Source organism: Corythoichthys intestinalis, chromosome 19 (genome assembly GCF_030265065.1).
Source record: "Corythoichthys intestinalis isolate RoL2023-P3 chromosome 19, ASM3026506v1, whole genome shotgun sequence".
Classification (NCBI taxonomy): Eukaryota; Metazoa; Chordata; class Actinopteri; order Syngnathiformes; family Syngnathidae; genus Corythoichthys; species Corythoichthys intestinalis.
In genome coordinates, this window is record NC_080413.1 from 39,262,747 (window position 1) to 39,278,073 (window position 15,327).

The 15,327-nt window shown below is 42.2% G+C and overlaps 2 protein-coding genes across 2 annotated transcripts in view; one reads left to right on the forward strand and one right to left on the reverse strand.

Annotated features, from left to right (window-relative positions):
• Positions 1 to 8,204, forward strand: part of kcnk10a (potassium channel, subfamily K, member 10a) — a 49,710-nt gene extending 41,506 nt beyond the window's left edge. The window contains exon 7 of the mRNA XM_057823093.1: positions 2,145 to 8,204. Within this exon, the coding sequence (XP_057679076.1) occupies positions 2,145 to 2,822 (678 nt within the window). The 3' untranslated portion in view covers positions 2,823 to 8,204. The remainder of the gene's footprint in view (positions 1 to 2,144) is intronic.
• Positions 8,205 to 10,240: 2,036 nt separating this feature from the next.
• The window catches only part of lama4 (laminin, alpha 4), a 106,561-nt gene continuing 101,474 nt past the window's right edge, over positions 10,241 to 15,327 (reverse strand). The window contains exons 38-40 of the mRNA XM_057823020.1: positions 13,865 to 13,958; positions 11,814 to 11,930; positions 10,241 to 11,739 (exon numbers count right to left, since the gene is read on the reverse strand). Coding sequence (XP_057679003.1) covers positions 11,594 to 11,739; positions 11,814 to 11,930; positions 13,865 to 13,958 — 357 coding nt within the window. The 3' untranslated portion in view covers positions 10,241 to 11,593. The remainder of the gene's footprint in view (positions 11,740 to 11,813; positions 11,931 to 13,864; positions 13,959 to 15,327) is intronic.

Genomic DNA, 15,327 nt, shown 5'->3' on the forward strand with positions numbered 1-15,327 from the left:
ATTTATTTTCCTCTTAAAAAAACTCAAAATATAGCCATTAATATCTAAACCTCTGGCAACAAGAGTGAGTGCACCCCTTTGAAAAAACGTACATCCCTAAATGTCCAAATTGAGTACTGCTTGTCATTTTCTCTTCAAAATGTCATGTGACTCATTACAGGAGTGCTCTCAGCATTGCTGCAGAGATGAAGAGGTGGTGGTGGTGGTGGGGGGGGGGGTCATTCCCACCACCATGCTTGACTGTACGCATGACACACTTATATTTGTAGTCCTAACCTGGTCGCCGCCACACATGCTTGAGACCATCGGAACCAAACAAATTAATCTTAGTCTCATCAGACCATAGGACATGGTTCCAGTAATCCATGTGCTTTGTTGACATGTCTTCAGCAAACTGTTTGCAGGCTTTCTTGTGTACCGTCTTCAGAAAAGGCTTCCTCCTGGGGTGACAGCCATGCACACCAATTTGATGTAGAGTGCGGCGTATGGGCTGAGCACTAACAGGCTGACCCCCACCTCTTCAATCTCTGCAGCAATGCTGACAGCACTCCTTTAACGAGTCACATGACATTTTGGAGGGAAAACGACAAGCAGTACTCAAGTTGGACATTTAGGGATGTACGTTTTTTCAAAGGGGTGTACTCAGTTTTGTTGCCTGGGGTTTAGATATTAATGGCTGTATTTTGAGTTATTTTGAGGGGAAAATAAATCATCTCTATTATATAAGCTGCACACAGACTACTTTTCATAGTGTCAAAGTGTCATTTTGTCAGTGTTGTCCCATGAAAAGATATACTTAAATATCTGCAGAAATGTGAGGGGTGTACTCCCTTTTGTGCTACACTGTAAGCACTGTGCACGGAATCAACTGTGGGAGTTTCCACAAAGATGTGTCAGACGCGCAGGGCTACCCTTTATGTCACTACTGATTGGCCGGCCCACCTGGGGAAGCTGGTGGTGTTGCAACAGATGCCCAAGTTTTACCCAGCAGGAGAGGCTACAGCTGGTGGCAGCACGGGTAACACTTTTTGGCTTCCCCATTAAACTGAGCAATGGACAAAGGCAGGTGTATGAAAGTTATATAGACACTGCTACTCGGATAGTTTAACCCACTTAATAACGGCACAATCCAACAATGAATGTTGAACCTCCACATTAGAAAATCAGTTATATATTGTCACTGCAAAAAGACATGTGCTTTCAGCAGAAAATGTTGAGTTGTGTCTCTAGTAAAAAAAAAAAACTAAAAAAAAAACTAAGACAATCACATTAGTTTTCTTAAAGTTCTTGCAGCTAAGGATCCAAATGCAAATGCTAACGTGAACACAAATGCTATGCTAACTCTAGGAGTTACAGTACTTTTAGCATCTGATTATCACTTACAGACCTTTAAAAGCTAAAGCATCATTGCATATTCTCCCTTGCCACGATAAGAAAACAATCTTAACGTGTTTCCACAGTCTAGCTTGAGATACATCCAAAACTCTGGTGAGGAGACTTGAGGTGTGAGAGGTGCAGCACATCTCACATAAGTGACATGCCCCAAACAGTGCTACGATGCAAGCTGACGTACTCCTCGTACAATATGAAAATATCATGCATTGTGAACATATAACAGAAATGATGTCGCATTTTCATCTCGTCAGATGAAAACTGGCATTCGTTTTATGTTCTAGTCTCCCAAGCCACATTTTTAGCTTTTTATGTCATCATCATGAAGAAATTGTTCGTCGGCAAAATATTTTCAATGTCGTCATTGTTCTCGAAAACAACACTAGTTATGTTTGTGTCAAATTCGCAATCACAAAAGCAAGGAGCGTACAAGAAAAGACAGCGCACGAGAGAAATTTGTTTTGCAAGCAGGTGGCGCAAGAGAGAAAGTTTGACATCGAGAGCAAAAGTCTGGGCAACAAGAGAGAGAGAAAAAAAAAAGAGTCAATCCTAAAACTTTAAAGTGTGGCGTTTTACTTTTCAGATGACATTATTTCCATGAGTTAACTTATTTTTTAGTTGCAACAAAAAAAAAAAGTTTTTTTAGAGACCTACAATCCATCATGTTAAATGACTCTATTGTGATTTTAGTTTGTGATTTTAGGGGTTGACTTGACATAAACACAGTGACGTATTTTGTGTATTTTTCCAAGGTCGGGGAAATCAAGGCTCACGCAGCAGAGTGGAAAGCGAACGTAAGAGCGGAACTGAGAGAAACCAGGCGTCGTATGAGCGTGGAAGTCAGCGACAAACTACAGCGAGCGGCAACCATCCGCAGTATGGAAAGACGACAGCTCGGCTTAGATCAGCGTGCAGTGTCCATGGATATCCTTTCTCCAGAGCGTCGAGCCATCTTCAACAGCCTGGACACAAACAGCTACAAAACCTCCTCCCAGGAAAGTATTGACATTAAATTGAACAATCTTCGACTAAGGGGTGCTGAACAAAGCGACCGTCAGTCTAACCACCAAACCACATCCGAGGACAACATTTTTAACCGCTTGGGTTCCGTCACCAAACTTGCAAAACGAACCAGAAATCGGGACTTGAAGAAGAACATCACAGAAGAAGTTCGCCGTCCTCATAGTGAAGCTTACGGTTGGGTTACCGCCACCTTTGATTGTAACAAACATGAAATGGACGAAGGAAAGAGGAAAGATGAGGAACATGAAGAGACTGAAGACAAACAGTGTAACACCAGCTTGTCTGAATTTCCATTGTTTGTAGAAGCTTACAAGTCACATAATGGGATGATTCTTGAGCAAACCAAAGAAAACAGGAATGATGAAACACTTGAAATGAAAGAGATGCATGGTGAGATTGACCCATAGCAAATAGTCTGTATGTCAAAAAATATTTTAAAATGACACCATTTGTGCCTTAGGTTTTCTCTTTCACCAGTATGTGCTTAAGCAGGAGCAATGCCTGCTTCTCTGTGCTACAGTCTATACTGTTCTGGTAACATGCAGTATTCCCAGTGCCCCATGGATGATACACATACAGTATTGGCTTAGCCATGATCCAGTGTAATAATGCAAAATTCACTCATTGATTTGGCTATTTGATGCCAATTCATGACCACCTGGGGGGACAAAAAGTGTTCCTCCAGCAAGTGCAAAAAAAACAACAACAACAAAAAAACAATGCTGGTCGTGTTTCTGTGGTGTCATCCAGTTCTTGATAAAAAAAATATTAAATGTGGTAAAATATTTGTGAACAATGTACGTTGTTCAACGTACGGTTTAATGCATTTTGCTTTCTCCATTCTCTTTAAGTATCTTCATCAGTTTACCTTAACGATCATCTACTAAGGACAAGTCTAGTTTTTTGGGGAAATAATGGTATTTAGATCATGTCAAGCCTTGTTTAACAAGGAATTTTAAAAAATCCTCAGGAATTGTGATTGAATGACAATAGATGCAATGGACCCAAAAGATGGACATGCCAAAGAAATTGGATTCATCAATCAAAGGACTATCCATCCATCATCAAACCAGTTTCATCCACTTATTTGAGTCACCAAGGAAGCTCTGACTTCCTTTCCTATCCATTCCATTCCATTTTGTTTAGCTTTCTACAGGGTGGATCCTGAAGCGTTTCCAGTCCAGCCCCAAGACAAAGTCCCTCCAGCATATCTTGGGCTGTCCCGTCAGCCTCCTCCCAGTGGGAAATGCCCAGAACACCTCATCAGGGAGGCATCCAAAAGCCATTCTTATCAGTAATCCAAGCCAGCTCATCTGGCTACTCTCAAGCGGTGAAGCACCAGATCAACTCTAAATTTTTCTCAGATGACTTCTCAGACTCAAGGCAGAGCCTGGACACCCCGCAAAAAAAAATAATTTCACCTACTTGTATCCAGTGAAGATGGTGTTAGAAATCTGACTTTTAAAGGCCGTAGGACCCTACTGGGGGTCAAGGGAAAACAGTACTAATTATGTTATCCGTGTTCGTTTACCCGAGAGCAGAAGTGTACTAATTATTCATCCATCCATCCATTATGTATTGCTTAATCCAGAGTCAGGTCGCGGGTCAGCAGCTTGGTCAGGGAAGCCCAGACTTCCCTCTCCAGCATGTCCTGAGTTGCCCCCAGGGCCTTCCACTGGTGGGACATGCCCGAGCCACCTCTCCAGGGAGGTGTCCAGGAAGCATCCTAACCAGATGCCAGAGCCACCTCAACTGGTTCCTCTCAAGGAGGAGAAGTAGCGGCTCGAGTCTGAGTCCTTCCCGGACGACCGAGCTTCCCACCCTATCTCTAAGATACTGTAGATGCGAAGGAAACTCATTTCGGCCGCTTGTGTCAGGGATCTTGTTCTTTTGGTCAGAACCCACAGCTTGTGAGACTAGGTGAGGGTAAGAAATTAGATCGACTGATAAAACGAGAGCTTCACCTTTTGGCTCAGCTCCTTTTTCACCTCAACGGATCAGTAGACAATCCACATCACTGCAGGCGCTGCCTCGAACTGCCTGTCGATCTCCCGCTCCCTCTTACCCTCACTCCTGAACAAGACCCCAAGATACTTAATATCTACTCCACTTGGGGCAGGATCTCATCCCCGACCCAGAGAGGGCATGCCACCAACTGAGGACCATAGTCTCAGATTTGGAGGGGCTGATCTTCATCCCAACAGCTTCACATTTGACTATGAACCGCTCCAGTGAGAGTTGGAGATCATGGCTTGATGAAGCCAACAGCACCACATCATCTGCAAAAAGAGGAGATTCAATGCTGAGGCCACCAAACCGAACAAAGTTAGTAACAGAATCAGTGATAACACCTTGGTGTAGTCCAATCCTCACTGGGAACGAATCCGACTTACTGCTGGCAATGTGGACCAAACTCTGGCACCGCTCGTACAGGGACCGAACAGCCCTAACCAGGGGTCACGGTACCCAATACTCCCACACACAGGACTCCCCAAGCAACACGGACGAACGCCTTCTCCAAATCCACCAAGCACATGTAGACCGGTTGGGCGAACTCCCATGCACCCTCGAGGACCCTGCCGAGGGTGTAAAGCTGATGCACTGTTCCATGGCCAGGACGAAAACCACACTGCTCCTCCTGAATCGGAGATTCGACTTGCCGACGGACTCTCCTCTCCAGCATTCCTGAATAGACTTTACCATGGAGGCTGAGGAGTGTGATAGCCTAATGATTCAATAATAGTTTAAAGAAGAGACTCACAGACCAGAAGTTGCTAATTGATCCCAGTATATTGACTCCAGAGATGCAGCAAACGTCAAGTACAGAATTCTGTCTAATAGTTCCCTATTCTGAGCAATTACAGATAAGTGGAAGTATCAATAGAGTCCTACAGCCAGTGTGCTCCCTATATACTCCAAAGGTGTGATCAAATTAGCATCTAATCACATGAGAAGATGAGGGGATATCATGATGAGGTGATGTCATGTACCCCTCGCTTGGAGAAGTCGATTGGTACCGTCGCTGGTTCCCTCTTCTTGGCGCCGTCATAACCTGTTGACCTGTTATTACTACCGAGCTAAGCAATTTATTGTCGTTTATGTATTACTTGACTTTAGGTGTATGGACATTTAGCTAATTTCAAAATACACTGAGGTAAAAAGTCAGAGGCAAACAGCCTGTATTAGAATGACCGGTACACAGTAGTACTGGAGCCAGCCTAACTGGACTCCCAGAGGAAAACGATATAATGCCTTCTCTATGTAAACTATTCCAAAAAGGGCCGCAGTGTGTATGGGTTTCTGTTCCAACCCATCAAGAGAAAACCTTTCTACCAATCTGGTGTCTTGCAAACACAGTCAGTTGATCACAGTCGGATGCTTCTTGTTTCAGCAGAAGCCTTATTGGTTAAACTGTGCTAGATCAGGAACAAAGACCAGGACCCACTACAGCCCTCGAGGACCAGTTTGCCTACCACTGGGTTAGGGGACACCCCATTTACCCACAATGACCCTGGAGAGAGAGTCCGCTATGTCATGGCCAAGGGGAAAACCATACTGCTCCTCCTTAAATTGAGATTCTTTCCGACAAACCCTCTTCCCAATTACCCATGAGTAGACCATACCAGGGAGGCTGAGGAGTGTGATCCCTCTAGTTTGAACACAGCCTTCTGTCTCTCTTCTTACAAAGGCCAAACCAGAGACAAAGGATGTCCACGTTATGTTGCATAGGTCTGTAAACTAAGACAGCCCTACATCATCTACAGCCTTTAGGAACCCAGGGTATATCTCATCCACCCACAGGACCCTGAGACTGAGGAGCTTTTAACTACCTTGGTGACTTCTACCCCAGAGATGGGAAAGCCCACCTCATGCTAAAGTACTCTCAACGAAGGATGCCTTTGAAGTATTTGGCCCAGCGATTCACAATGTTCTAAATCAAGATTAACAGAATCCCAACCACTTTTCAGACAGTGTGTATCCTCCTGAGACCCTGCGTACTCATTTAAGGAAATTGAAAAATCATCTGGGGTGGCCAAATCTGGTCCTCAGGAGCCTCAGTCCAGCCTTTTCCTGTATCTCCCTCTTCTAAGACCCCTGAATGAAATGGTCAGCTCATCAGCAAGCTCTGCAAAAGTCTGACAATGATCCTGATTATTCATTTGTGTTGCAAGAAGAAAACATGGAAAACAGGCTGGATTGATGCTTTTGAGGACCGGACTTGGCCAATACATCCAACACATTTTACTCCTGAGTTACCGAATGGTGGACCAAAATTTCTTTAGTCTTCCAAAAGTTTTTCTTCATGGCCTCACTAACCTCCTCCAACACCCAGGTTTTTGCAAATCTTACTTTTTTCAGTGCAAATACACAGTAGGTGTCACCAAGCTTTTTCACTGAGATGTCATGTCCTTTTGTCAACAATCCCTTGGATGAAGGTGCAACTATACCGTGGAGAGGATTAAATATCCATCATATCAATTGGTACTGTTTCACATCTCAGTACATCATTTGCACACACAACTTAATATCCTTATGCAACATCAGTGCTTTCAATTTTGCACTCACCGCAGTAAATATTGTGTTTTGTACTGCGTTTCTTTGGAAACAAAAGGATTGTTTTATTAATATCGGAGAGCATTTAAGTAAGGCAATGTCATACTGAACGGTCAAAAACGTGTGCCTTGATGCACTCTGTTGCCGTGAGTCATTGAGTCAGAGCTTCACTGATGACAGCTTTTAATGGTGGGGCTATGCATGCTTAACTCAAGGTCGAACTACTTTGAGTTGCTTAAAGTAAAGCAAATCAGCTTTTGGGACTCTAGGAATGGAGTTTGCTATCTCAAAGTAGTTCAACTCAGAGTTCATAGTTAAACTCAAGAGTTCATTGAAACTGCTTTGTGAAATGGACCTCTGGAACAAGAAAGGAGGCAAAACTTCACCCTGCAAGCAAAATAGTCTTATCTTTGGCCTTAGGCTGCCTATTTCCTCTACAGTAGACAACACAGAGTTATTCCTTAGACCACCCCCATCAACATGTCTTTCACTTCTGTCACCATTCCTCATCTCAGACTGTACAGACATCGATTCACTGTCTCTTTTTCTACCGCAAACTATTCCACACTGTCTTGAGGGGGTAAGTGTTACGAGAGCCTGATGAGGCAACTGTGCCTGCCGTCCTTTTGACCCACCCTTCCCCAGCTCCCTTTGCCACCTTCGCTCTCCAGTCCACTTTTTTTTTTTTTATGGCATCTGTCTTTTCATGATCGCTCATTCTTCTTCTTGAACTAACATAGGAGGTTAGTTGTTTGTTTATTTTATCCTCTTGTTTCCCCAACCCGATGGTTTCATTTCTCCATCTAAGATCCCGGACTCTTTTTTTTTTTTTTTTTTTTTTTTTTTAATGGCAATCTGGCTAGCAGTTGTGCACTGTCTACTCATGTAGTGTTGTCGTAAATGTCTTGGTCGGGCTGTACCTTAAAAGAAGAATTCTGTTTCTCTGTATGGTGCAATGACAATAAAGTCTTCTAAAGTCTAAAATGTTAAATGTGGCTATTTGGAGTGCCAGTATATTTTCTCTCCCTAAGTAAAAAAAAAGAAAAAAGTGTTGTACAGGTAGTCCCTGGGTTACGACATACCAGACATAACCCAGCCACTTCAACCAGCTCCTTCGGCGGGATCCCAAGGCCAGTCGAGAGACATAAACCCCTTTTTAGATTTATATCCCGGTAATTTCCTGTGTAAGGTGACGCGGGATTTAGACATGTCATGGCTTTCACACATAGGGAAATGTCCCGGGAATAAACCAGTTTGTATGTGTGAAAGTGGCTTGACGATTTATCACAGGTTGGCGTCTCGGCGGGGGGTGGGCGGCTGGCACGATTTTAAATCCCAGACATTACATCATTTTTGCTCGGCATCGGCTGTAACATTCTGTTGGTCAGAACATGTTTTGTTACAGAGCTTCTGGGAGCGTTCCCGACGTCGTACCTGCAGCCAATTCAAGCTAATCAAGACAGTATTTAAGCCCAGGTGATCCAAGAGAAGGGTACCTAGATATCAACTAGCTGGGCGCCATTCGACACCTTGTACTCTTGAATTTCGTGCATTTGCTAGCTTGTCCGTCTGCCGCCCTTGTTTTAAAATCCTCTACATTGTGCTCGTATTTGAATGTATTTATTTTGCCGTTTTATCGGCTCTATGCCTATTACATATCATTGATCCCCATTGACCTACTGTCACGGACCCATTGTGTTATTCCCCCTTTTCCGCGATCGCATGTATTTTTGTTTGTATTTATTAAACCGTAGAACGCATCCCTCCATTGTTTGCGTTGAGGTACAACCTTATTTCCGCAGTTGCCGACACTAACATCTGCAACAAAATAAACCACACATTTCCAAAGATGGGCGATGGACTCCAGTAGCAATTTAATTTCGTTTTGTTTTCAGTTTACTTTTGCCATTTCCAGTTTGCCAAGTTGATAATTGTGATGTTTACCGCTTTTTGTTTCACTGCCATGATATTTACGTCATCAGCCTTTGTGATGTGACCCGGGAATCATACGCGTGCTTTCACACATGCCTCGACCCGGGAAGGTCCCGGACATACGGTAAAACTAAGACGTGACCAGTTAAACGGCCCGGGAAATTGCTTTTACGCACAAGGGCATCCCTTTTAAATCCCGGAATTTTAACTGTGTTTATTAGGTATGTGTGAAAGGGGCTATAGTCTCTCCAGTGTGTCCTGGGTCTTCCCCGGTGCCCCAAGACCCCAAGGTTCTTGAACTCCTCCACTTAGGGCAGGATCTCATCTGAAGCCAGTAGCACCACATCATCTGCAAAAAGCAGAGATGCCATGCTGAGGCCACCAAACCGGAACCTCTCAACGCTTCGGCTGCGCCTAGAAATATTATAAAAGTTATAAACACAATCTGTGACAAAGGGCAACCTAGGCGGAGTCCAACCCTCATTGGGAACAGATTCAACTTACTGGCGACAATGCGGATCATACTCTGGCACCGTCCGTACAGGGACTGAACAACCTTTACCAAGGGGCTCGGTAGCCCGTACTTCCGAAGCATAAACTTCATAATGATATTGACGAGACAAAATCCCCAGACACTGCGCCACGCCTTCAAGTAGGGGGCCGTACCACAAGCCGCTTCAGTCGGTCGAAGTCCGTCGCAGTTATTCTCAAACACATGCAACAATCCAACGCCAGATTTAGGTTGAATAAGCAGGAAAGCTGTACCGCACACAAACAGGAAGGATTGTCTCAGGAGTGATTTGTTTGAGGATTCAAGGTAATTATTATATTTTTCGTACCATGCATGCATTTTGAAACGTTGTGAAAAAAATCAATGGGAGAAATTAACTGCTACGGCATTGGCGTAATAATTTGCAATATTTACGTTAAATAAATGCTAACTGCCCGTTATTGTTTTTGGGTTTTTTTTGCGTTTAACCAAGAATCGAGACTGTTTACATCAGTGGTCTCAAACCGGTCCTCAAAGGGCCGCAGGGGGTACTTGATTTCATTCCAACCAAACGAGACAAATACCTTTTCACCAATCTGGTTTCTTACAAGTGTAATCAGTTGATTGCAATCAGGTGCTGCTTATGTTAGTAGAAACCTCATTGGTTGAACTGTTTGTGCTGGATCTGTTGGAACAAAAACCAGGACCCACTGCGGCCCTTTGTGGAGTCGGTTTGAGACCGCTGGTTTACATTCATATGTATAAAGAATTCTGGGATTTAAGCATTTATTCACAATAATTTTCAATGCAAAAAGCTCTTTGTGGTGATAAGGCGGCGCCACAGTGGCTTAAAGACTAGCAGCATATTGGACAGACTTACAGACTTAAAAAAAAATAAAAGCTAACTAGCCGGTTCGTTGCTCTTTTAACAAATAATTGAGACTGTTTTACGTCCATATCTATTAAAAAAAAAATTCAGCGATTTTCGGATTTATTCACAAGAATTTTCAATGTAAAAAGCTCTGTGTTGATAAGGTGGCGCCACAATGGCTTAAAGACTAGCAGCACATTCGACATATTTATGTAAAATAAATGTTAACTGTCCGGTTTTTTTGGGGGGTTTTTTTTTGCTTTTAACCCAGAATCGAGACTGTTTTACGTCGATATCTATAAAGAATTCAGGCATTTAAGCGTAAAGAGCTTTTTGTGGTGATAATGCGGCGCCACAGTGGCTTAAAGACTAGCAGCACATTCGAAGTATTTACGTAAAATAAATGCTAACTGCCTTTTTTTTTTGCAGTTGTATTGAGTTCATTTTGCCCACACTCATAGATTAGTCAAAATTTTCAATAGTAGTATAATTACCTGACATGTTTCGGCGAACACTTCCGCCTTCGTCAGATGACTATTGTCTGGGATAAAAGAAAATTTTGATGAATTTTTGTTTTTGTTTTTAACCAAGAATCGTGACTGTTTTACGTCCACATCTATAGAGAATTCAGAGATTTAAGCATTTATTCACAAGATTTTTCAACATAAAAAACTCTTTGTCTGGTTTTCCACTCGGAAAGTTTTGACGGAGATGGGCCTCCTATTAATCGGCCCCGCATCCCGTCAATATATTATGAAGTCTATGCCCAAAACACCCCCCACAGGACCCTCCGAGGGACATGGTCGAACACATTCTCGAAATCCACATAACAGATGTAGACCGGTTGGCGAACTTCCCTGCACTTTCGAGAAAACTATGCAACAGAATTATTTCAAAACATGTTTGGATCATGTCAGATTTTATTGTATATTTTTCATATCTGGATGTTAATTTTGTTGTAAAATTTTGCTGTAAAATTTCCCCTTCAAGCAAACTTAAAAAATATATAAAAATTGGATGGGATTGGCTTTTTGAAAAGTATACGTATGTGTTTAAACAAATAACACATTAACAAAATGTTTTGCCAAAACAAAGCCATTTATTATTACATAGTAAACATTAAGATACATTAGCTGGACCATTATTTGTATGTCCTATGAAATATACCAAATTTATGCTTTTCATGTGAGGAATAAGCGGCATGGAAAATGAATGAATGAATGAATGAATGTTTAGTTTGGTTATTGGCATTGAGTTTTGGTTGTAGCCAAAAAACATTCAAGTTACAAAGAGTGAGGCATTAGAGAACAGTTGTCATTTTTATTGTGTTACTACACAGCTGGACAGGATCCTACACTGACTGCTCCATGGACTAGAGCTGCCTTTCTGAAGTTCACTTTGATGTTGTTGATCATCATCCTCCTCATACAACCCACATAGGGCTCCTTGGTTACATGGCGACCAGCATGGGTGCGATCTGAGAGGGAGATAAATGTTTGGAAATCTCTGGGTTGCAAAAGTAAGTACTACTAATGCCTGTGAGTTACTCACCTGGCACGCCGCCAATGAAAATCTTTCTGGTGATTGTCGAATGAAGTTTCAGAAAGCCATCCACACGGTGGACCTTCTGGTCTACTTGTAACTTGAGATTGTCCATATTCCTCATCACTGCAATAAGACAGCACAGTACATACAGGTACATGTCAGAAAATTAGAATACCATGAAAGTTTCATTTTTATATTACAGTTGGCCAGGCCAGCTTTGCTGTTTGTGGCTGTTACTACCCAATCGTGACGGACAACCAGATTGCGATGGATTGCTACTGCGCATGCGCGAACCAAAGCCATTTTCTCTCAAGGGATGATGGGAGATATAGATATGTATGGGATAGATTCAACAATGAATGTACATTTTTCTTCCTTTTTTGGGGGTCATAATGGTGACCTCTGAAGGGTTTACTTGGGGTGAGGACTACTGTTTAAACTGCAACGTTTATATTCTTGAAGAATATTAAGTTTAGGTATACGTTGTAAGGGTGAAAGCATGAGCGCTGCATATTCTTGTACACTATATGAGGATTTGCAGGGGCGGACTGGTAATCTGTAGCTTCTGGAGGATCACAGAACGGCTGGTGCTCTGGATGGCTGGTGGCCGCCATACATACATCACTGTTTTTATCCCCCCTATCCTCTATGATTATTTACAGTTCGCATCCAATCCGGCAGGTGGCAGCGATGCGCCTGGCTGTTAACCGCCAATCTGATAGGAGAAGAACGAAGAAAGCACAGAGTGGCCTACTTTGGTAAAGCCTTACTCCTTGTGGAAGCAAAATAGCGACGAGCGTGGATAAACAATATGGATGGCGTTGGCAAAAAACGAAAAGAGAAGTGTGGCGTGGAGAAGGTTAGAGAGAAAAAACTAAAGAAACTCGAGAGCGAAGCATCGAAATGTCACAAGCTGACACACATATTCGCAAGCAGCAGTCTGGCTGCAACGGCCACGCCGGCTAGCAACAGCCCAGCCCCCGGTGATGGTGAGAGTGGGAGCGGCAGCGTGAGTGCAGGGAGGGACAACAGACGAGGGAGAGGATAATGATGAGCTGATGGAAGTTCCCCAGACAAGCGCAGGGCGAGTAAATAGGGATGAAGAGGGTTACTTGCTAGGTATATTGGCAATTGTTATCCACCAGGTAGCTACATTTTAAATGAAATAAATGGCAATTAAAAGGTTAGTGCCAACTACTCCATTTCCCCGTTTGCAATCGTGTCAAGTTACAGTATGCTAGTCCTACTATCCCTCTCCAAAGAAAAAATATTTTAGCTGTAAAACAACGTATGCACACGCAGCAGCAATATTAATTCAGAAGAAATAGTCTCCTGCCTTTTTCTGGTTCAACATAGAGATCCTGAGAGTGTTCTGTTCATTTCTCAGTGAGTATTCAAGTTAAAATGTATAATTACAGCCTCTTTTCATTGTGATTCATCATAAATCATACCATGTTTTCTTTGTGCTTCAGGCAGTCTCCTGCATTTTCTGGTTCTACATTGAGACCTGGACTGTTCTGTTAATTTCTCAGTGAGTATTCAAGTTAAAATGTATAATAATGCAATGTGTAGTTTTTCATAGCCGCTTCATTTTTCTCTCAAAGTGCACGAAATTGATGCATTTTACAATAAAATATATATTTTTTTAATTCTCCCCCTAGAGCAGGGGTGGGCAAACTGGTCCTCGAGGGCCGCAGTGGGTCCTGGTCTTTGTTCCAACTGACCCAGCACTGATAGTATAACCAATTTGGGTTCAGCAGAAATGAGAAGCACCTGACTGCAATCGACTGATTGCACTTGTAAAACAGCAGATTGGTGAAAATGTGTCCTCTTAATGGGTTGCAACAAAAACCCGCACCCACTGCAGCCCTTTGTGGAATAGTTTGCCCACCCCTGCCCTAGAGGGGCTGTGTTTCCCTTCATACAGCGATTCTGGGCTGAGTCAAAGTCCAGGGCTGCTTTTTAGTCCCAGTCCGCCCCTGGGATTTAGTACTCCTTGGGTCTTCTTCATTGTTCCAAAGACATTTTTACATATTTGACCACAATAACATACTGACCTGCAATTCTATGCCAGTGGCCAGAACAGAAGGCCTCTCCTACTGAAACGGTTGCCGATAACACATGTACCCCATCAGTCAAAACAACTGACACCTGGAAAATACATTATTTTAATTTCAACAACATTCCGCAGCTTTTGAACAGTGATAATAACAGTACTAACACTGGTGCCCAAAAATGTCACAAAGAGAGTCAAATTTCAAAAGAGTTGTATGGTTGTGACAACCATCTTTCTCAGATCCAAGCTCGTGTTCGCATCGCAACATAGCTCTACTCTTGTGTATGTAATGGATGTGGCATGGTGTCCACAATAAACCAATTTGGCACACCAAATGCAGTTATTTCCTACATTATCTTGAAAAAATATCGTTCTCCTGATTGCCAATGTTTGGAAAAAGGCTGTGATCCAAAATGATTGGTTCTCACAGTGTCAGTGCTCATGTTTAGCCACTGCTTGCATAGCTTTCATAACTGGACACAAAACAAATGAAGTTAGCATCGTTTTTTAATAAGATTCTGAGAGCGATTTATATATATATATATTTATATATGTATACAGTATATATAAATCATCCCTAATATATAAATACTGTATCCCTAATATAAAAAAACTGTATATATATATATATATATATATATATATATATATATATATATATATATATATATAATACTGTATCCCTAATATATCAATACTGTATATAACATATATACAGTATTTATATATTATGTATATAATATATACATAAATAAAAACAGAAATTTATATATTATGTGTATAATATATACATATAAATATATAAATATAATTTATATATATATAAATATATATAATATATGTATATATATGTATAGATTATATATAAAATCATCCCTAATATATTCATTCATTCATTCATTCATTCATTTTCCATGCCGCTTTTCCTCACGAGGGTCGCGGAGGTGCTGGAGCCTATCCCAGCTAACACGGGGCAGTAGGTAGGGGACACCCTGAACTGGTTGCCAGCCAATTGCAGGGCACAAGGAGACATACAACCATTCACGCACACACTCATACCTACGGACAATTTAGAGTGTTCAATCAGCCTACCATGCATGTTTTTGGGATGTGGGAGGAAACCGGAGTTCCCGGAGGAAACCCACGCAGGCACGGGGAGAACATGCAAACTCCACACAGGAAGGCCGAAGCCCGGGATTGAACCCTTGATCTTAGAACTGTGAGGCAGACGTGCTAACCACTCAGCCACCGTGCCGCTCCCTAATATATAAATACTGTATATAAATGTACATAATATATACATTTATTTTTAGTTATATATACAGTGGTACCTCTACATACGATCGCTTCGACACACGAACTTTTCGACATCCGACGTAAAATTTGACTCGCCATTTGTTTCTACATCCGACGACATGCTCGAAATACGACGACAATGGCAGCACTGCAGACGAATGCACGGCG